Source organism: Montipora capricornis, chromosome 13 (genome assembly GCF_036669925.1).
Source record: "Montipora capricornis isolate CH-2021 chromosome 13, ASM3666992v2, whole genome shotgun sequence".
Classification (NCBI taxonomy): domain Eukaryota; kingdom Metazoa; phylum Cnidaria; class Anthozoa; order Scleractinia; family Acroporidae; genus Montipora; species Montipora capricornis.
The window spans coordinates 45,107,375-45,129,874 of NC_090895.1; the positions used below are offsets into that span (position 1 = coordinate 45,107,375).

The 22,500-nt window shown below is 39.8% G+C and overlaps 3 protein-coding genes and 1 pseudogene across 6 annotated transcripts; 1 reads left to right on the forward strand and 3 right to left on the reverse strand.

The window, feature by feature from the left end:
• Positions 1–22,500, reverse strand: part of LOC138030010 (NLR family CARD domain-containing protein 4-like) — a 95,781-nt pseudogene that overhangs the window by 60,441 nt on the left and 12,840 nt on the right.
• Positions 10,241–15,724, forward strand: LOC138030006 (uncharacterized). 4 transcript variants are annotated; one of them, XM_068877859.1, is made up of 3 exons: positions 10,241–11,256; positions 11,913–12,478; positions 12,610–15,724. In XM_068877859.1, coding segments are annotated over exons 1-3 (1,404 nt in total). In that variant the 5' UTR covers positions 10,241–10,420; the 3' UTR covers positions 12,612–15,724. The 4 variants fall into 4 exon arrangements, with proteins under 4 accessions (XP_068733960.1, XP_068733958.1, XP_068733961.1 ...); XM_068877857.1 differs by having other exon boundaries at positions 10,406–11,256; positions 11,913–12,468; positions 15,088–15,202; XM_068877860.1 differs by having other exon boundaries at positions 10,406–11,256; positions 15,088–15,174.
• LOC138030007 (G2/M phase-specific E3 ubiquitin-protein ligase-like) lies at positions 13,472–15,608 on the reverse strand. The gene is made up of 3 exons (XM_068877861.1): positions 15,076–15,608; positions 14,284–14,686; positions 13,472–13,713 (listed from the first exon to the last, which is right to left on the reverse strand). The coding sequence occupies exons 1-3, from the start codon at positions 15,598–15,600 to the stop codon at positions 13,472–13,474; spliced, it is 1,170 nt and encodes a 389-aa protein (XP_068733962.1). The 5' UTR covers positions 15,601–15,608.
• LOC138030008 (uncharacterized) lies at positions 14,344–21,246 on the reverse strand. The gene is made up of 8 exons (XM_068877862.1): positions 21,093–21,246; positions 20,824–20,886; positions 20,651–20,689; positions 20,473–20,511; positions 19,510–19,967; positions 17,086–17,308; positions 16,524–16,630; positions 14,344–15,602 (listed from the first exon to the last, which is right to left on the reverse strand). Exons 1-7 carry the CDS (start codon positions 21,181–21,183, stop codon positions 16,542–16,544), a joined length of 1,002 nt encoding a protein of 333 aa, XP_068733963.1. The 5' UTR covers positions 21,184–21,246; the 3' UTR covers positions 14,344–15,602; positions 16,524–16,541.

Genomic DNA, 22,500 nt, shown 5'->3' on the forward strand with positions numbered 1-22,500 from the left:
AGCCTCCTTAATTATACTTTGACTAACGTTGTGCCACGTCGTCTCCAAAAAAATTGGCGTGAAAACCCCTCGTGGTAAATAATTTTATTTCTCCCGCATCCTTACAGTTCAGCTGCATGATCAAATCCAGTATTTTTGCTTTCGTTACCAACAAGGTTACAGACAGTTTCACCTTCTAACTACATAACATAATGAACTGCCGATTGGTAAAAACAAAAACCGAAAATTTGAAAGTTTCTTAAAATTTTGCATCAAAACTTCGAAACTGTTAGTTACCTACTGACCCCCGAGAAAAATGATAAAAATAGGATTAAGCGGGTCGTTCGAAGTTAAGAAGATTCAGACAAAAGTACTCCTCCGAAATGACAAAGGCTGCGTAGCGTTTAGAGCGTTTTCACTCACGTGACCAGGAGCCATATTGGATTACTGAAACAAAAGAAAATATTTGCATAAAAATTGAGTTCAATTCCCGAAGGGTTAGTTTGGTACACCATCATGGCCTCCATTTCTTTGTTTTGGAACACCACCATGGCCGCCGTGACGTCATGTGAAAACGCTCTGTATAGAGCGACTTTCAATCGAGTGTCGTAAAACCAAAACCAAAGTAATTACTTTGACCAATCAAAAAGGACGGAGACAATCCAGCAAACCAATCAAAACTCGAAGTAATTACACGTAGCTGACACAAAGCGCGGGAAAATATACACGGGCGAGCCACGATTGGTTTTGGTTTCACTTCTGATTGGTTGAAAAACTGTCGCGAGACCTTTGAACCAATCACTGAGTGAAGTAATCATAAACCCGGCAAAGCAATAGGCTAGTTTCGAATTGTTCAGCAACAAAAGAACAGTGTCGAGGTTCAGGGGAATAATTAGGATATTGTATTGTTCAAAACAAAGGAAAATGCAAATTATTCCCCTGAACCTCGACTCTGTTCTTTTGTTGCTGCACAATTCGAAACTAGCCTATTTGACAATTACTTTTCGACACTCAATTGAAAACCGCTCTATGAATGCAAGCTTCTCTAGCACATCAAACAGATCGCGTGAAACGAACGCAGGACAAAAGTTTGCGCGTGCAAACGCCGTTATGGGTAAAATGTCCTCCCAGGGGTCTCACCATCTAAAGAAAATGCCGCAAGGCAGAAAATTGAAATATATAGCGTACTTTCGAAATCGGCCTTTGACTCGCAAATTGATGAAAGAGTTGCATAGAGAATTAATAATAATTATTTCTTGCGCTTTTCCGTGACTGTCATCTCTAAGAAGTACGATAGTAAACAGTAATGTATAATAGGTAGTAACTTGATTGAATGATAATTACTTCCTGTTCCAGTGACCAAACTAGTGTTGGCACCAAATTTTGGATAGCGACTAATAGCTAAGACAAGTATCTGGTGAATGAATGCGAAGATCTGTTGCACCATCAGCAGGAGTGTCCAGAGCGTGGAGAATCAGTGATTTTTGTATCAGCTTCTTTGTGGTCACTCACTCCGCTGCAGATGGCTCCTGTCTTCATATGACACTTGACATTACACTCGGTCCCGTGCCACAACAACATGCTTTCTTTCAACACAGCTCTCTCCTTCACTTTGATGGCGAGGAAGGCAGTCAGTTCTACCTTGATCTTAGCATGGGCGATGAGCTTCTTCCGAGGAACCTTTGTAATGTACCTAGAATCTGTGATGCGATAGTTAACAGGATCGAGCGTCTTGTCGTCTGTCCGGTGTTGCAGTTTTAAGGGAAGAGGGAACATCAAATCTGTCAAATCTGCTCTACCAAGTATTCGGAAGGTTTGATCAATTCAGTCTTATCCATTGACAGTACTTCTGCCATACCGTCAATTATTACAACTCAGTGTGACATTTCAGTTCAGCCCTGTAAGTACTGGTTGCAGTTTCCCCGCTGGATTTTACTACTTCCTTCTCTAATATTAGCATCAAAGCACTCTCAAAATAGCAATGAAACATGGCACCATCAGGAGCAAACATCGACTTTGGGACGACTGAGGAATGACTCGTGAAGACCAACTGCTTCTTTGATGTCAATTTTTGATCGACTCTCATTAGACGTGCAAAGCTAGAGAGATCTGTCTTCCTTCAGCTCGGCAATTTGTTTTGCGGCTTTTACCTTTATTTACCACTTTGCCGCTGTTTTCCACGTATTGAGTTTACGCTTCTTTATAGTAGCCCAAGGATTAATCTTCCCTGATTTGATCCTTTCGTCTACAAAGGACTTCAATGGCTTCCTTCCTATTTCACTCTTGTGAACCAGATCTTTCTTGATCTTGTCGCCCATGACTCTTTTTGTCACCAGATTGTAGAGATGATTGTTACCGCCCATTGAAAGGGGATTGATGAAGGTATAATTTTCAATCTTAACTGTTGGATGGCATAATCTTCGCGTCTTGTGGCAGCGGGAAAGAGATTGCTGCGGTGCCCTGAAGTTCCTGGTAGTAATCCGGCTATTTCTTTTGCCTCAGCTGTTAATCTCGTAAGCCTCGGAGCAATGAGGAAAAACTTTGGTCCGCGCGCTTGCATTTAAAGTAATTCCAACCAGTCCTTCTGAAACTTTCATAGAGCGGCTCAGGCGTTCCAACGCGTTGTCGCCTCCAATTCTGCAGAACGGCACCTCTCCTTTTTTGTTGACGATCCAGTTCCAGTTCTCGTCATGTGCAAAGAAATGCTTTGTGAACAGTTTCAGTGCGACAAGGTGCAAGTTCCAGTTTCCACTTCGAACTGACCTGACGAATGCGAACATTTCCATTACCGTGCGCATATAATGACGCACTACTTATATTATAGTTGTTCACAGAGTCGAACTCCGACATCTTCTTGACAACTTCAGAGGACGTAATTACCTCGACAAAACGCTGATGAGCACTCCCAGTTCTCTTTCTTGTGCATTCTTGGTATGTATTATAGGCCGCCCTTAAAAACTGCTGAGACTCTAGTGCTGATTTGGTACATTCTGCAGAAACGCTTCTAGATATAGCCCAAACAAGGGCTGTAGGGTGATCATGTGTGCTCTTTTCCCCCTCTTGACATGCTTGCCATCAACAACCAGCTTGACAGTGGAGAGGCCATACAGTTGCAGGGATGGCGCAGTTGTGAGAGCACTCGCCTCACTATTTAATAGCCAAACTGTCAAATATCAGCTCAGATCATCAGTATTAATGAAACAGCCAAATTTGGCTTGATTACTGCCATTTTCATGGAAGTTACAAGATAATTTATGATCCAGCCTCCTAACTGACTTCCCATGTCAGAATTTCGACCTCCCTTAAATTCCGTTTGAGCAAGTTGTAAGTTTGGCACCCAAACTTTTCATGTTTACTAGACCCCAAACAACACTGCTACACTAGTGCCGTGCTTTCAGCACAAAGCTAAATGATTTATTCTACAATACTTCATCACTTAACAGCAATGCTATTGTATCATATTAAACACCAATTATTGCTGAAAAAGATTCGGTCATTTGTGTGACGTAAAAAATTCCCGTAGCAACAGGAAAGCCCAGCAAAAACAACCCATTTTTTGTCTTAAGCTGCTGGTATCTCAAAAAACGAACTCGATGATCCCCCGTTTTATTTCTGAAATGTAATCAGCATGCCAGACTAAAACTTTCTGCAAAGTTTAAAAAAATTCTGTAGAGCGGTAGCTCTGAATCCGCTCCACAGAATTTTTTTAAACTTTGCAGAGTTTCATCTTGGCCTGCGAATCACTTTTGTCCAATAAAAAATTGGGATCACTGACTAGGTTTTCCAGATATGAGCAACTAAGGCCAAAATATAAGGTGTTTTTCCGAAGCTTTCCTGTTTCCATGGTAATTTATTACGTCACAAAAATGACTGCATCTTGTTTAGCAATAATTGATGTTTCACATGGTACCATTACATTGATTAAGTGTTGTAGTGTCAATCCTTCTAACGACAAGGTCTCTTGAAATGTTTAAACTGGTTTGAGCCACTGTTTTGACTGTAAAATAATTTGGCGAGGTAAATCACAATAAAATTTTATGCATTATTTTCAGGTTATACGCTGTTTGTAATCCCTAGTCCGCATTTGATACCCTAATCCTCATCTTATACCGTAGTCCGTATCCCGTGTTTTATACTTTAGTCTGTGTCTTATACCCAGTCCGCGGCCCGTAGTGCGCATGTTCCAACTGACCTAGTAGCAAATTTTCATTGAATTTAAAATGAATTTCATTGCATTGAAATTGAAATTGCTACCATTGGCTTGCCTTACGCAGAAGTAGAAAATCTGCATTTTGGCAATCAAGAAAGGACGATTTACTTCCAACCCGATACATTCGTAGGGCTACTTGAATCCACTTACTCGGATTTGGTTCTCAAAAATGTTTTATAGATGTTAATTTTAAGGTCTATATACATCACCTCTTAAACCTGAATATATACCAAGCTCTATACTATCAATTGTTATTGATAAATATTTGTTTTGGCCGCCTGATACGCAAAATCTGTTTACAAACTAAGACATATTGTCTTCAAAGGATTATTTTCTTCATTCTCTTAACCTGTATGTTTGACAAAGGGGTTAGATATGGGAGAATCAGCCTGAGGCGATTGAGATCGCGTAGCTCCCGAAGAGAGGAGTGGTCCACCGCTGCTGAAAGGAGGGTGGGGCAAAGCAGCACGGTGGTCGTTGCTTTCGAAAAGACTGAATAATGTTAAAACTAGTGAAGACTTCTATACCAAACACGTGGTTACGTAATACGTCCCCTAGAACCACATACCGCACGCCGAATGTGTTTTATCAGGAAACTAGAAGCTTCAAAAAAGCTTACACTGGGTTGCCTGTGGTACGCGTTGCACAAAAAAAGAAGGCACTGAATTGGGTGGTATTGAACTAAAGCGTTCCAGTTAAATTTTTTCAAGTGGAGCGTCATTAAGACCATATGTCGCGCCAGCAGAGGCCCTTTGGCTCACACGTTCACACGTTTAATTATTTTGTAATGTCCTGTCCCATTTTGAGGTCTTTTAGTTTTTTAAGCTTTGGTAATAAATTCAGTTTAAAGATAACAAAACACGCTCTTCAGTAATATTCACTCGTTTCTTCTTTAAATAAACAGTCTGCAAAAAACTAACTGCAAATTGCTCTGACCGACGTTTTCCAGCATGTCTTGCAGTTGCACTAAGCAAACGTTTATTGCACACACTAAGAAAGGACTGAAGGTGTTGTTTCCGCTTCATAATTCCTCTTCTTGTTAGTCTAATCTGATGCCAGGTCAAAACATTGTTTGGCTTTGCGTTTGCACCAGAAAAAGACAATCCAAAAGACAGATGAAGAAAAAAATTACATAGTTTTTATATTTAACTCTGAATCGGAATCTCATCGAAAGATTAATGACAATCGATCTTAAAAACACGAAAATTTCTGCAGTCTCTAAATTTATGAATAAACGCAAATGTCATGCATGATGTTTTGTACTCTGCGAGCAGAGTCTCTTTCGATCTTCCTAGATAAGTCGGGAAGAGGAAAGTAGACTCTGCCAGCTGGCTCGACTTTCTTTAATTTGCCGCTCATCCAAAGAAGTGGATAAGTAAGTTCAGTTTCGACTTGTCAAACCTTTTTTTTTTAATTTGTGCGCATGATCAATCGCCACGCGTCATCAATATTTTTTAAATTTACAACAGCGTGACAATTTTTAACTGTCTAAATTCCCATGAGTATTTCCTCCGTATGTCGGTTACAGAAACTAGTTTGCCAGAATTGAGAAACCTATTAATTTTTTCAGTAAAAACTGAAATGGCAATTTAAAAACTTGAACTATCTTGAGTTTCGAAGGAAATGATTCCTTGATTGTCGTGTTTTGCCACAGTTGTTCGAAAATATCCCTACTGTTACTTTTTGCGGTTACTAGTCACGCGTGACTGACTCCTGAATACGTTTGAATTTTTAACGCATGCTCAACACGAAATGTGGAGCCGACTGGCAGAGTCTATTTTCCTCTTCCCGACTTATCTATGAAGATCGAAAGAGACTCTGTTCGCAGAGTAGTAGCCTGCGTAGCATGGCGGTTTTGTTGAGCCGGGCGCACGAGCGGCGAAGCCGCGAAATTTGCGCGCGAAGCGCGCGCGAGAGGCGAAGCTGCGAAAAAATTGCTCCCGCCCCAATCTCCTCGCGGTTTTTCTGTCCTCGCCCGCCTTTATTACTTAGCAACCAAAACCGCCATGCTACGCAGGCTAGCAGAGTAGATGTTTTGTCAAAAGGGAGAAATTGATCACGTGCTAGGTAACCATAAAGATGCACGTGATCACCTTGTGTCAACTGAATGAACTACGGGAAAGCATGTTAATCGTTCGTCGTTTTCAGAGTAAAACAACGTCTTTGGTTTTTTAATTGTGTTGTAATATTTAACTGAATATTTACATTTCATCTGTCGGGTCAGGAGGCCTTCTTTGTCGGGTTCCTGAGAAACGTATCTATTTTGACTTCAGGGTGAACTATTTACACAATCGCGAGGTTGAGCAGCCATGTAATTGATAGCCTGCAGTGCAGGCGGATTTTGGCGGGGCGAGTGGATATATATTTCCATCGAATGGATCTGAACATCCATGAGATACAAAAACAGACCTGCGAATTATTGCAAATCACAATGCTGACAAGCACAAAAGCAGAAGAAATGGTTAATAAATAGGAAGTTTGTTACTATCTGAATGTTTTTTTAATGGAATGTCAAACGGCCAAGTGGATGTTACTACCAAAACAGGTAGACCGCGAATTCATAGACAAGCGTGGCCGTTGACTTCGGCGCCAAACGTCAACGATTTTGGTCACGTGGCTTTGTTTGTCCCACCAAGAAGGTGAACCCATATGGTGCGTGATTGAACAATGGCGTATTCTGTAAATAGCAAAGGGCGAACTCTAATTCGTGGGAAATCCATAGATGAAAGCTTAAGAGGAAATATTTTAGACTCCATTATAGCGGAAGGCGGAGACCCGGCATCAGGATTCCTTCCTGGAAGACATTCCGATGTTGCCGATCGGTTTAGAGTTTCAAATCAGTTTGTTTCAAAGTTGTGGCAAAATTTCTGCACGACTGGTGAACATTTACCGTCTAAGAAGAAATCAGGTAATCCTTCACACCTTAAGCCTGAGGACGTACAGTTGATGGAATTTCTTAAAAAGGAGAAGCCTTCCCTTCCGTATGAATCGATTAAAGAAGTGCTTGAAAACTATAGCACATTAGACGGAGGAACGTCTTTATCAGCGATTGGAAATGCTATCAGGAATAAGTTGCCTGAGGGACCTTTTACTAGGAAGCGGTTAACAAAGGCATCTGTGGAAAAATTTACCCCTGCGAACACTCTTTACTGTCAGCAGTTTTTAAATGCTCTGAGTGCTTTGCCACCAGAAAAACTCAAGTTCTTTGACGAGGCTGGTGTTCACACTGGGACAGGAAATCCCGTTTATGGAAATTCTCTCAGAGGAGAAGCAGCGGTTGAAGTAATTTCTGGCAATAAGAAAGGCGCGAATGTAACACTTAACCTATTGTGTGGACTGGAAGGAGTACTTTACGCAAATACTGTGGAGGGAGCTTCAGATTCTACAAATTTTCTTAATTTCTTTGCCGAAGCTGGCCAAGTCACAACTCCACTCGGAAATCCCGCCATTGAACTTGGCGATTATATCATACTTGACAACTGCCCCACACATCGATACGAGACTGGGAACATTTTGCAAAGATGGTTATTGCAGATGGGAGCACAAATCATTTATACTCCATCCCTTTCACCAGAATTCAACGTTGCAGAATACGTTTTCAATAAAATGAAAACCGTGTTGAAGAGGGAAGAATTCGGACGCCTCTTGCGGGAAAACGTTCATGTAGCAATCTACGAGGCGTTAGAACTCGTAACTACTGAAGACATGTTTGGTTTTTATAAGTTTATATTGTAGCTGTTTTAATTAGTTCATTTCTCAAATACAAAAAGTGTTTTACTGTCCCAACTGCACGTGTTGGCGACCGAAATATTGTTTGCATTTTCGAAATATTTTCCGACTTTTCCCAACAGAGAGCACCGGCTGTAGGTTCTGAAAGCATGTCGCTGGCTATTATAAGCAACGTTTGCGCTGTTCGTTCGTGCAATGTAAGGTAATCAAGGATACAATTTAATGTACATGATGTAAGCAATATTGTATTTTATGCGTTCATTTGGCTCAGTTGATTTGTTTGCCAACGTGACGGCCGCGTGTTTGTTTACTTTACCTGTTGTACAAATATCACATGAATTTTTAATACTAGTATTTCTGTGAAAACACGTTTCACTTCTTTAGCTACAGTATCCAAATTTCAACACATTTATGTGAAAATCTCAAGAGTTACAAAGTACGTTCCTTTTGAAAACACAACAAGATTCTAGTCGGTAATTTACACAGACATTTCGTGTCCCCATATTCGTAATTGACCAGAAACTATTTTGGGTTTTTCAGTTCGGACAGATTAAGCAGAGCATTTGCAGCATCGTTAACCTGAGTTCGCTCAATCTCGTTATCATTTTCACCAATAGAAAGTGTTTGGGCAATATTCTCACTGGCATTAGTTTGCGCCTCATTGCGGAAAGTGGTACTTTCCTTGAGTGCGGCCGCCAGTTGTTCCTCTTCTTCTTCGACTGTTAACGGTTCGAATTGACTGCTAAAAGTAACGTTACTAAGAGATGAGGCAATAGGTTTATGCTGAAGAGGTTCAGGGCTTTCCGAGGGCCATTCGATACCCTTTAATTCCCACAAAGTTCGCACGGGGTTTCCTTGGTATTGGGCTTTCTGTTTCATGATCTTCTTATTATATTCAGTCAGTGCCTCAAGTAAGCTTACATCAGCTGAGGGGATTTTCCCCTTAAAGTGAGCTTCAAGTTTCTTTAAATCCATGTTTACCTGTCGCCAGTTTTCAAACCCTTGAGAACTAAGGTAGCGCGGTTTGCACTCGTTAATCAATCGAGATCGCATAACACTGGAGAACGAGTTTGTTGTTTGATTCTTCAGTGCAATTTTCGTTGACAGACCCCTTTGCAGTTTCTCCAGACTTTTCTTTGCAGTGTTCAGTTCGTTTACCGCGCGAGAAAGAATATCTTTTTCATCTTTGTGTTTGTTTAGGTCTCCACAAATTTCTGCTGATTGGCACGGATGAGCTTTGTATGGGCAGTTGAGCCTGTTGTGTCTTTCGCGCCGGTGGCAGTTAGTACAGGCGGGTTTCGAGTAATCTATTCCCGCTTGTTTTCCGTATTTCGCTGACAACTCCTGTACTTCCTTTTCTTTCTCCATCACTTTTTTCTTCTCTTCAGTTACTTCTTTAGTTTTGTCTGATATGAGAAGATCTAAAGGAGACATAAACTTAGAAGGCGGCCCAGTGTTCAGTGCTCCTTGTTCAGGGGGACCGCACGTAACTAAACGCTGTTGTTTTCGCGGTGGAGATGACAACGGATTGATTCTTTGCGTCTCGGCTTCAGGAATCGGAGAATGGGTAGAACAATGACTGGATTCAAATACAGATGAGCCTGATTTTGCTGTTTGACTAGTATTTGTCGAAAAAGAAGACGACTGTTTTGAAAAGTTGTCACCAAATTTGAGTTTTCTCCTTGATTCTCCTCCTGTTTCGCTATAGCTACCCTCTCTTATTTCCTGTCGCTTGGCAGAAATCAACTCCGGCGTCGATTTAGGCTGCCAATTGATGTTTATTTTTAAGCGGCGAAATGCCGTCCCTGGTACATTTGAAGCGCAACGCCAAGCATCGAGGAAGGAATCGTTGGCGCGTAGAGTTATCAACGTGTTCTCATCATCCGTATACTGCACCCGCAGTTCTGCGTCAGGTATGAATTCTAAACTTTGAATTTTAGCTCTAATGACTAGCATGAGATCCTCAAAAGTTTCTATCGCCTGTTCAGTGAAGATAACCTCACACCTGTCATCTTGCGGAATGTTATAGAAAACCTTCAGTTGTAGCATTGTGGGCTTCCATTAAATGGTTGACTCCGAAGTGCCAACAGCAAACTGAACCGGCGAAAGGAGAAAGGAATGTGTCCACGTGCGTTCACCTTTTGGATTTGACAAACAAAGCCACGTGACGAAAATCGTTGACGTTTGGCGCGAAAGTCAACTGTCACGCTTGTCTTTGAATTCGCGGTCTACCTGTTTCGGTAGTATGCATAATAGGGCTATGGCGCGGCAAATAGGACAAATCGAAGTACTTGGCCTTTAAAGTGAGGAGGTACAGCTTTAAAGTGAGGAGGTACAGCTTTAAAGTGATGACGTACACCTTTGAAGTGAAGACGTACACCTTTGAAGTGAAGACGTACACCTTTGAAGTGAAGACCCACACTGCGTTTTAAGTGAAGTCCAACGAAATAGTATTTACAATGACGCGGAACATGCTCAAGTCACCAGTGTTGCTTTAAATTGATGTGGTACACCTTTAAAGTGACGAGGTACACCTTTAATGCGACGAGGTACACCTTTAAAGCGAGCATAGGCCTGCGGTTCAGAAACCAGCGGCCTCCCTCAAGCCGCATGTCTTTGGTTATAATTAAATCCAAGATGGCGGAAGGTGTTTCTCAAAGAATAAGGAACGAATTGACTCGGCTGTATTCTGCTATAAACGAAGTAGTTAACAGGGCGGTTGTCACATCTGATGATATCCAGTATTTCATAAACTGCTTGGAACATTTCCATCGCCATCTTCTTCGATTAAGCGAAAGTGGTTTTGTAACAGCACATTCCGTGAGAATTTTGCAAGATGCTCTTGGCAGCCTTCGAAACAGTGGAATGCCTGAAGACTTACTTCCTGAATCTGGTTCGAACATGTACGTTTATCGAGAAAAACCCCTAGGGAGGCCTAGATACTTCCTTAGCAGGGATCAGTTAGAATTCCTGTTGTCTTTGGGATTCAACAAGACCAAGTTGTCAGAAATGCTGGGTATGTCTGCGCGCACCATTCAGCGTCGAATGGCAGAGTACGGCTTGACAAGCAATAACTATTCCGACCTTTCAGAAGAAGAACTGGATCGTATGGTGACAGAAATTAAAGAACAATTTCCTCGAGCTGGGTATCGTCAGATTATTGCAATTCTAAAAACCCATGGTGTTTTTGTGCGGGAACATGAATTAAGAGAGAGCGTTCAACGGTGTAATCCTTTGGGTACTTCCTTAAGATGGTTTGCTACAATTGAGAGGCGACAATACAGTGTCCGCGGGCCTTTAGAGCTATGGCATATGGATGGCAACCACAAGCTGATTAGGTGAATGAGGTGTATCTTATTTGCAGTATAGGGAAGATATCTGTTTACAAACATTGCTTTTGTTATTCAAATGTGCCAACCACAGGAACAAAAAATATATTGTTTCGACAGCCAATGAGGCTCTGGTTGGTACCTTAATAACAATAGGTGATATCAACGATATCTTCCCTATATGACTAAAAATGCAGTTTTTCTACAAGCCATTACCCAGGTTGAATGAAGATACTTACACTGTACATTGCTTAATCAAAGGTAACTGTTCTCTTCATGCTTTTTGTAGACCCTGATGCAAACACCAGAGAAAGTATGGGAAAATAGGATTCTTGGAATAATTTCAAATTATCCCAAACCTGCTCTGATGTTTGTATCAGGAGGTGGTCATTTTCCGATTCCTGTGAACTAAAATTAATGTAAAGAAACATTTAGCCACGCTTGCTCAGCCTCATACACTGTAGAAAACCTGTCATCTCCTGTATTTTACATTAATAAATTTCATAAGCTATTCTAAATTTGCTGCACATACAAAATATTATAGACTTGAACACCAACAGTGCTAGGGGAAGCAAGTCCAAGGCAAAACGTCCCTCGTGTTTTTTTATGGCAGATCAAAGCCCGGGTACAATGTGAAATAAATTAATCTGTATTCCCTTTCATAGGTGGCGAATGGTAGTGCATGGTGCGATTGATGGGTACTCTCGTTTGGTTGTCTTTCTTCATTGTTCAAATAACAATCGTGCTGAAACAGTGCTACAGTTGTTCATGAAAGCAGTCACTGAGTTTGGCTTGCCATCTCGATTGCGGACTGATAAAGGTGGTGAGAACACAGCAGCTGCTTTGTACATGCTGCAACATCCTTTGAGGGGAACTGGACGTGGGAGTGTGATAGCTGGGAGTAGCACCCACAACCAAAGAATAGAGAGGCTCTGGAGGGATGTTTATAGTGGTGTCTTGTGTTTGTATCAAACACTATTTTATCATCTTGAGGAACACGGTGTTCTTGACCCACTGAATGAGGTTGACCTGCTTGCTCTTCACACAGTTTTTTTACCCCGTATTAATCGTCACCTTGACATTTGGGAGGGAGGGTGGAACAATCATAGCATGAGAACTGCAAGAAGCCTTTCTCCTCTCCAGCAGTTTGTTAGTGGGATGCTACAATTGCGTGGTTCATGTTTGGAAGTAGCCAGGGAAATGTTTTGTCAACTAGATGAGGCAAGTACATGTATGTAACAAAAAATGATTTCATATTATTATATATACAACAAGTACAGTCTCTTCATAAACTTGAGATATGCAGTTTGTGATGGAAACAGTATTTTTAAACAAGTTTTTGTCTCTTTAATATTTCAACAGGAAGAATTTTCCTCATATGGTATTGACTGGGATGGGCCCATTTCCAGTGAATCTTCTACCTGCGATGATGTTGAGCTAGTGGAAATTCCAAACATTCAAGTCAATATTAGGGAGGAGCAACAGCAGCAACTAAGTTTAGTGGTTGACCCATTAAGTGACAGTGATTGTCATGGCATTGATTTATATATTCAGGCACGCAACTTTCTGCACTCACTGACTTAGTACAAGGAATGTAAATGCAATACTCCCAATAACAGCCTTCGGAGTGACAAACAATATAACGGGTCATAAATGTAAATCCACCCACAGAAATGCTGATTGGTTAGTAAAGAGAGAAAGTGTGTACAGTTTGTTACGTGTAATTTGAATAGTTAAAGCTAACCGAATACTGTTTTGATAAGTAAATGTGTAGTGAAAACAGTCATAGGAAGAGGACTACAACAGTCAAGCTTTTAATTCACAGGGAAAGAGTAAACTGCTATAATGATAACTCCTTGGACTGAAAACGACAAAATTGTTACTTAACTTGACATCAACTTTAACGTCATCTCCATGATCTATATCTACAACACAATGGTTTTCACCAATAAAATACAGTCATTAAGACTTGGACCATACACTGTACTTCCAGATATGCCCACTCTCCTCGGTGGACTTCAAACGTGAAGTGGTTCGTCTAAAACATGAAGTCGTAGTTTTTTTTTCAACTGTCAACAATTTCGACTTAAAAAACAATGCAAGAAGTAAACATTCAGTGCAACTCCTCACTTTGAACACAACATAATTATTCTCCTTAAGGTATGAATAGTGCTCTTGAGAAAAATACAACGGAAAGTAATTAGGTATGACAATAGGAATCTTTTCAGAATCTACCATATCCTACAGCTCCTGATAATAAAGAAAGATTGCAAGCTGCCTTGAACTCCTCATAGCAACCATGTGAGATTGGTAGTATCAACTTTCGAAAACAACTGTCTGCCTCAAGAAGTTTCTTTGTGGTATCTGTCTGAAAAGTAACTTCCAAGTTCTCCTGTGGGTCAAGCACTGTTGTCCCAGTAATGAACATCACGAGTGAGTTACTCAGTGGGTATCCAGTGTTGTCATCTGCAAGGTCAAACCCCAAAAATGAAGCACATGAGAAATATTAGGAAAGGTAGCATTGACTTTGGGCTGAAATATTATGGGTGGGTAATTGCTTCCATGTACTGTATTTTCAACCTTATCCTTGGAGATATTGTGAACGTTGACTTCAATTGATATTTCTGCACACAAATGACTTTTCACAAAATGTCAAGGGCATAACTAGTGGGCCATTTCTATTTTTCTTCGTCTATTTACAAATGCCATATTGTACTTGCATAAACTTCCAGGGATTTTTTTAAGCAAACTGCCTTTTATATGGCAAGAAGATGTACATGTACATGTATCCGCATGTATTTCAAAGACAGACATGATCAGGTTTTATTGCTTCCATGTGCATCAGGTCATTTGATATCCTTGTTCTTGTTTCCAACCACTTGTTTTCACAATTTCTCATGTTCACATTCTACTATCTAGCATCTGTCTGCATCTGTGGTTAGAATTCAGTCTCGAAACTTTTACTACAACTATAACAAAAGAATTAAACAATGTTACCCTCACTGGGGAATAGAATAGTGTATGCACAGCACTCACCTACATCAGAGCTACTGTTGTTGACATATTCAAGAAACCATTCCCAAGACTGTGCCTGGGCTTCACCAACAATTTCTTGGATGGGATTTGCTTGAAGTAACTTGCTTTTCAGTATGTCCATGTCAACTGAAGCTTCTTCAATAGAGGGAAAAACAAATTCAGTTGTGGATGGATGCTTGCGAAGCAAATCACCTAATCCAAGTGAATTAAGCCCGTGGAAAAACGAGTCAAGGGCAACAGTTCTTGTAACCAAGACTTCTGCAACTAGCAGATCATTCATAGCCTTGTCTTTGTTAAGATCACTCAGGGGTACTGCTTCTGTTAAGCCGTGTCGGACGAGCAACTCCTCAACCTTGTCTTTCGCTTCACCATCTACCTCATCGATGTTCTTTTTTTGTAAGATCTAGACGACATTATGAAGTAATGTTCATTATGCTTAGTAACAATACAAGTACAGTCAGGCTATATACACGTATGGCTTGATATATTTTGAAATGGGTAATTTGTTTATGCAGCCCTAAAGGAAATTGATTGTAAGCAAATTATTTTCCTATTCATTGTAATAGGCTGGTATGAGAAAAGGGAAGGTCACACATGGCCACATCTCAAGAAATTTAGGCAAGGGATATTTTAAGTTGTGTGATGATTTTACAAGTGACTTGCTACATGGCAAGTGTGACAGTAAAGATTCATAAGGTCACTCAGGTGTTGGACTGCATCCAATGGCATGGAACCACCACTAACCCAGCTTAAGCATTGTAACAACTCAACATTTATTGTAACCAATCCAACCTTTTCTTGCAGAAGTCCCTTCAGCTCAAGGTCTGTTAGATCATCCATTGTAACAAAGACTGCTGCCTCCTCTAAGGAACCAGTGTTAAGGTATTTAACTACAGCAGGAGATAGGCCTACAAATCCAGGGCCATCATTCTTCAAACTATGAGCCACAAGTTTCCCTGCTACTTGAAAACACCCTGAAGAAACAGCATCTACTCCATAGAAGGGGATAAGATGTCCATCCTGACCGCCAAACAACTGCATATTGAATACGGGATCAACTTTACTCAAGGAACTAATAGCACTGTGAAAGAATTCTTTACTGGGGCCTCCCAAGTCAGCACCTTGCTCTCCATGGAAGTTAACATTTACATGTTTCTTCAAGTTCAATTGAGGGTTCTTGTAAATTGTCATTATCTGGCGGAGCATAGACAGCTGCATTCTGTTAACATCAATATATGCTGTTCCTTGCTTTGTCTGGCATCTGTAGGATTGCATAATTTCCACAGCCGTGCGTGGTTGTGTGCAAACAGATGGCATGCCTATGAAAGAGACAATGGTACAATACTGTTGAAATATATATAAGTGTATTGAATGAACATTGTATACTGTAATGGGTCCACTTCCAATAAATACACTACTTCTAATAAATGCTCCCCCTTGATTTTGGTTGTTGTTGGTTTTTTCAAATAATGGCCCTGATTGGCACGAGTGCCTCCTTTCAATAAGCACCCACAATGTATGTGCCATTCAAGATAACTCATGGCATAAGTGAACTATGTCTTCTTCCTCATCTGAATAATATTTATTATATTGACTTGGAACAAAATAAGACAGTCATGTTATTGTTGTGAGTCTATTATCCAAGTTCTCTATTCCTCTATTATCATTAACTTCCGCAAGTTTGAAGGTACCTGAGGTTCGGGCTTACCAGTTTCAGTAGAGCTACCATCCCTGTCACCAGCATTTGAACCTTTAAATTGATCACGGTATGACAAAACATTATTGACCCAAACAGGAAATGAAGCTATTCATATTTGTGATACTCAGCACTATACAATCATCTATAATTTGATTGCATGCATAGGAATTAGGATCATTACTTTTAAATCTAGGTGAAATGTGTATGTTGCATGTTATGCAACAGCTGAAGAGGCTGCATTCAAGGGACAAAAATCAATGAAGTTTGAATGCTACAAGCACTGAGCCTAAAATTGACAGTATAGAGATCTACCAACGAATCGGGGTAGCTAAGACTATAAAGATATGGTTAGTGTATGTTCTCTGGATAAATAAATCAAACATGCTATACAAAGGTGGTTAATAGTGTTAGCATTGCAATGGGGATGAGAAGTTGCCAGCCTTAGACTGCTTATTTGCAGTTCAACTTAAACCACTTCCAGGAATAACATTTTCATAAGCTTTCACCATACAACAAGGTGTTGTGAATTTCTAATACTGACCTGTTTCCAAAAGTAGATCTATTGCTTGTTCAAGTTTGATTTAACTGGGAAAATTCCTTGTAAATCTGCAAGGGCAGTGGGACTGACTGCACTCTTTTGCTGGCATCCTTAAGATGTAAGATATTTAACGCATGATTACGACTAAACATCATCTGCAGTTAAAAACACATTTTTACTCTTGTTTATTGAGGGAAATTATATTTTATGTCCCCCCACTCACGAAAACATTAAAAAACGAAAAGGAGACAATTTCTACAAATTAATTAGCTTATTGCAACCATAGTCATCACACTGATTTTTTTTTGCCTGGGGAGGCACAAATATGGTTGTGTATAATTTTTACTTTATCCAAAGACATTTATAGGTTATGTCTTGCAGGAAATTTCAGCTGAACATCAAACATTCACTGGTGAAAAGAGTTGTGAAAAAGTAACCACACTGCAGATACAGCACACTTTCTTTTCTTGATTTGTTTTTTTATAAGGTAGCTACAGTTGTAAGATTTAGTGTTACATAAGTAGTTTTTATATACAGTGTAGCCTAACTGTTCTCTTTGATGTACCTGTCTTAATGGGTACAGGGTCTTTATCTTCATCACTTGAGTCATCATTCACAATAGTAGTTACTTGACTTGTTCCACTAAAATCCAACATGTCAGGATCATATACACTACTTGTACTTGCAACTGATCCACCACCACAATCCTGCATGTGCTGCCTCATTGTTGAAAGCTGAATCCTGATCCCACACTTGACACACATCTCTAATGGGCCAGTGTCTGAAGACTAATACAACCATAGATCAGGGATCGCGTTAACGCAGAAATCGTGCATTTTTACGCAAATAAAATCCAAAAAATGCATCATCGAAATTTTAATGCGTCCCAGGACGCAAGGCACTGACTTAAATAACTCACACAACTTGCATTGATTTGTCAGTATATTCTGTTGTTTGTAAAACTGTTGGAGCGATCTGTGATCATAATTGAAGTTCTAAGAAATGGGGTTTAAAACATCTAAAAAGGTTAAAACTAAATTTTCGACCGCCTTCTGCGGTCTTCTTCAGAGGAATGTACTCTGCAAGTCACTGAATGCAAATATATACCAAAAGACGTCACTGTTCGTTGCTCCTAAGGCAGGAAACCAGTGATGCGTAAAGCCTTGGAAAGGGTGCTCTTTTATTAACAGAGTTCTTGTCCAGGAATGAATGTAACAGCTCTAGAAAAAGCCTTTGTCGGCCGGTCCTATGCATATGCGTCAATATTAATTCCAAGTTGGTTACTCTCTTTTTCTCATAATTTAAAACATACTCTTTTTCTCGCAGAGGGTCACCAAGATTTTGGGACCCCCAAAAATGCTTGGGACCCCAATTTGGCCAAATATGCGGGTCCCAGGACCCGGATTGAAAAATCCTAGTGCCATCCCTGATAGATGACCAAATTTTAGCCTGACTGTTCTGTTCACTTAACAGTATTCCAACAGTAATTAAAAATGCCTTTTCCCAAGGCACCCACACTCACACAGGTTAAAAAAAGCTTTACAGGGAATTTTGGAAACAAGCCTGAGGAGGCAGCCAAAATGACAGAATGGCACATACATGTAACCTCTTCCACTACATATATATATTTATAATGCTCAAAAACTTTCAAAATAGTAATAACTACAGAAAAAGGCATGCATTGTGTATGTGTGGTAGTGCAGGAACACAGCACTTTATTCCATATTGTCAACTGAGCTGTGTTTTGTCTTCCAGGGGATTCAGGTTGTCTTTGCGTAATATGTGTCCCTAATAGTGCACAATATTGTTTTGGTATCGTAAATGATTATAGTGTCATGGTAGATGTCTTAGGTAAATAGCCCCCCGAGAAGGCATGTGGTTAGTAGTAAAATACTAAGCCCAGAGAGATTGAAGACATGACATGACATGTTGATCACTTCCAAGTTCAGTTACAACTTCTTTTTCACCGAAAGGTTAAGCGTGCTCTCTGAGCGTCTGACAGCTTTTTAAGATAAAAGTTCGTGAACGGAACTTAATCCCTGACCGGCCAGGTTAGTATCTGGATGGGAGACCTCAAAATATACCACTTTGTGCCAGAAACATAGGACCGATAATAATATGTTAACACTCAAAAATGGTACAGATTTTGTTAGCCTGCTTTATACAAAACAAATATTGATGCAAAAGTAAACAACTATTGATACACAGTTTTTAGGAAGAGCAGAAGGAAGCTTTCAGGAAGCGTCGATCGAGAATAAAACATTTTGCAATCAACAACAAAATTTGCGACATGAACTGCACGTATAAAAGGTTACCCATCAGCAAAAAACATTTGGGAGATTTTTGCTACATTCAAATGTTCTATTGTACTTTTGGCTGCACAAGTAAATCGCAAAATACATCAGTCTGTGTCAAAATGACATTGGGTTTTTGTTTTTGTTAGTTTGATTTTTCTTTCTTTCAAGCTATAAAGTTTGACAAGAAATGTGTGAATTCAACACGAAGATCACAATCGTCTAACTCTTGCAGTTGACCATTGTTTCTGCAAAGTCAACAATTTACTCTCCTAGACGAGGTTATTTACTATCACCCTGGTAATTCCATCATTTTGGAAATAGCAGCTGCTTTATTATTCATCAGTGTCAATAATTCTTGCCGATTTTGGGGCTCATTTTGTTTGAAACTCAAGCACACTTCCAACAGACCTGTTTATTTTAGTAATCAGCATGCAATGCAGGCCTATTATGGCACCATGAACACTCTTACAACCCGGTGACATAGTGTGTAGTGCACTGTACAGTGCTCTACTACGAAAAGGTTACTTTGCTATAGTAAGATCCAGCTTCATAGAAAGGCTTCTGGTAAAAGTGGAGCACAAGTCCTTCTCTAAGCCTTTGTGTGGCAAGGTCTCCAAGCTTAATGTTAGTCATTGTATCAAAAGAAACATATTGCAATACAGGGAACTGGTGATAATGAGGGGAGAACTCACCAGTGATGCATGTTCTATTTGCTCAAGGCTCAAATCGTTTTGAAGGGGTCGGACATAGATTCTAGCTGATGCCACCATTTCTTTAAGGTCTAACACGTTATGCCCTGCATTTCCTTTGGGTTGCAAGATTTCCAACTTGCTGGTTGATCTAAATTTTGTACGCATCAGCTCATAACCCCCTCCTTCCTTTAGTTTTGGGTAGCTCTCTAACAACTTTTCATGAAAGTAGTTGCACGAGGATTTCTTCTCAAATGTTATCTTCTTTTCTCCAAGTGATGCATTTGACAACTGGGTTTTGTAGCCATTACTTGGGACTTCATTATCCCTCATTCTCCCTAAGCATATAAATGTATGAGTCCATGTATTGGGTAGTTTAATTCCTGTAGGCAATTTCCTTTTTCGTGGAATTCCTGCAGGTGTGAAATTAAATAGCCTCCCTAGCTCGGCTCTGGCATTTTCTGCAATAAAAATGTGATAGAAAATCTCAGTAATAAGCTCAACTAGGCAACAGATGTTAGGTTTTACATTTTAGAGTGGACTAAAGGCAGCAAATTTGTAAAGTTGCCTTAAAAACAGTGAGGGGGTGGGGGAATCAAAGTGCTTTGAAAAATTTTTAACCACAAATAAATGTCAACAGAACATAGCCATCACACAATAGCATTAGTGAGTGACAGTGGTTTAAAGAGAGCTGGACTAGAAATCAGGAGGTTGTGGATTAAGTTCTGTTTAGACAACTTTAACTTGGTAGTCTCAAGTTCAGCTGCTCGTAGCAACCCTTGTAATTTGCTTTCTTGCCAGCAGGAGTTATTCGATTGGCTCATTTACAAATTTGCATCAGCATTCTTTATGTTGGCCATGGACAGCCCCATTTGGTGGAGTGGTCAACTATTTTTTTTTGGGTTAATAACAATACATTACATGGCTATTGTTCTTGCAATTTTACTTTGATTTAATCATGTTTACCTGCAGCAGGTGTGCTTACTGCAGTCCTTTGCTGTTGACCTAAAATATCAATATTAATTCAAAATAAGGTATTTCGGCCAAGATAACAGGACTTAAGCTTATGGTTCCTTTTGTTTTCATATAATGAAAAGTATACCATAAGTAGGCTTCGTTACCTGTAATAGGTTTTTTAATTTACCTGTGTTACGAGAGTTGAGGGGCATCTGCTGCTGTTGACCTAAAATAGCAGGAAAAATAAGGTGCTTAGTGTAAACAAATTACATTCAATAAAGATAATTTTCTTGAAACAATGCCCTTTATTTGTTTGGTTGCCTTTTTTGATGATCAAGTATATACGTAGTCTACATTCACCTGCAGTGGGTGTCGCAAGTGCCGCTTGTGTAGCACTGTTTGTATTCGTTGCCAGCTGCGAATCTGGATAAGTAAGAAAAGATACTTTATACCATCTTAAAATAGTAAAGGACACTCCCTAGCTTGGTCAACCAGGTCAGGAACAGTGAATTCCCTTTTATTAAACTGGTCAACAAGCATTCCAACATTAACGTCGACAAAGCGTTCGGATCACAACCGATCCACCTTTGCTGTAATACCTTACTTCACGTTAACATAATTTTACACACCCGCTTCCATATGAGAAATGCAGTTGAGAATATTCTCCGCACATTCTTGCAGTGTTTCTCTTGCATTTCGACAAACCGGTGTTCCCGCCATGTTCGGTTCGATACACGACAAAGAACGCCCACAAGCAAAGACATGCGGCTTGAGGGAGGCCGCTGTTTTCTGAACCGCAGGCCCATGCTCACTTTAAAGGTGTACCTCGTCACTTAAAAGGTGTACCACATCAATTTTAAAGCAACACTGGTGACTTGAGCATGTTCCGCGTCATTGTAAATCCGTCATTGTCCATTCGTTGGACTTCACTTAAAACGCAGTGTGGGTCTTCACTTCAAAGGTGTACGTCTTCACTTCAAAGGTGTACGTCATCACTTTAAAGGTGTACGTCCTCACTTTAAAGCTGTACCTCCTCACTTTAAAGGCCAAGTACTTCGATTTGTCCTATTTGCCGCGCCATAATAGGGCAAGTTCGGGCGATTGAGCGTGTGACCCGTTATAAACATTTTTTCACAAAATGTTCCCGAATCGTCAAGTATCACCACAGAAGACAAGAACATCATTCTAAAAGCTTATTCTACATAAAAAGTAGGTTCTGGAGGTAATTTTGAGATTGGAAATCAAGTTTACGGCAGACAAGAATAACATGGTTACGTGTATTTATATTTAACTAGTAATAGTTGACACTACAGCTGCCCCCGCGATGCAAACTGCTGCATTATTTTTATTTGCAAATTATTATAGTTGATACCGTATGTGTTGACTGTTGTAATGTTGTAATAGTCTTTTAACTCAGATCAGAGAAGGTGTAGCCTGAAGTTGGGACGATTACTTTGAGTTGTTTTTACTCTCTGAGTCGAAGTAATAGTCTGAAATCCGGGGTAGAAAAGGCAAGGCGGAAAAGGCAATAGGATGTTTGGAATGAACAGAGTATGGAAAATCGACGAAGTCGCAGTTGCTTACAAATAAGTTTATTATGGGATATAGTTTAGTGACAATATTACTATATCTAGTGTTATTTAATTGAAAAATTGGTAGAAATATTGTATAACTAACAAAACGGAACTACTGCCTATGCAAAATATGGCTATTATATATAATTTTTGTTTGCATAGTGGCAAGAAAATTGTGTTAATCAGAACGATCATTATTATTCCTTGTGTAACAATGATGTAGCAGGATATATGTAACAGAGAAACTAAGTGTCCCATTCAACTGTGTTTGCATGAAGATAACAATAACTTTAATGACTAATTAGATCCTTTGTGCTATTGCTTTTACAATACGTAGCTGTTACATTTTTTTTTTTGCATGTTCACAGAAAACTGATTTAATTAGAAAGATAACTAATTGGTTTTTTTTGTAAAATGGTGTAATAGGCTATAACTAACTCAGTGTTCATTCGATTGTCTTTGC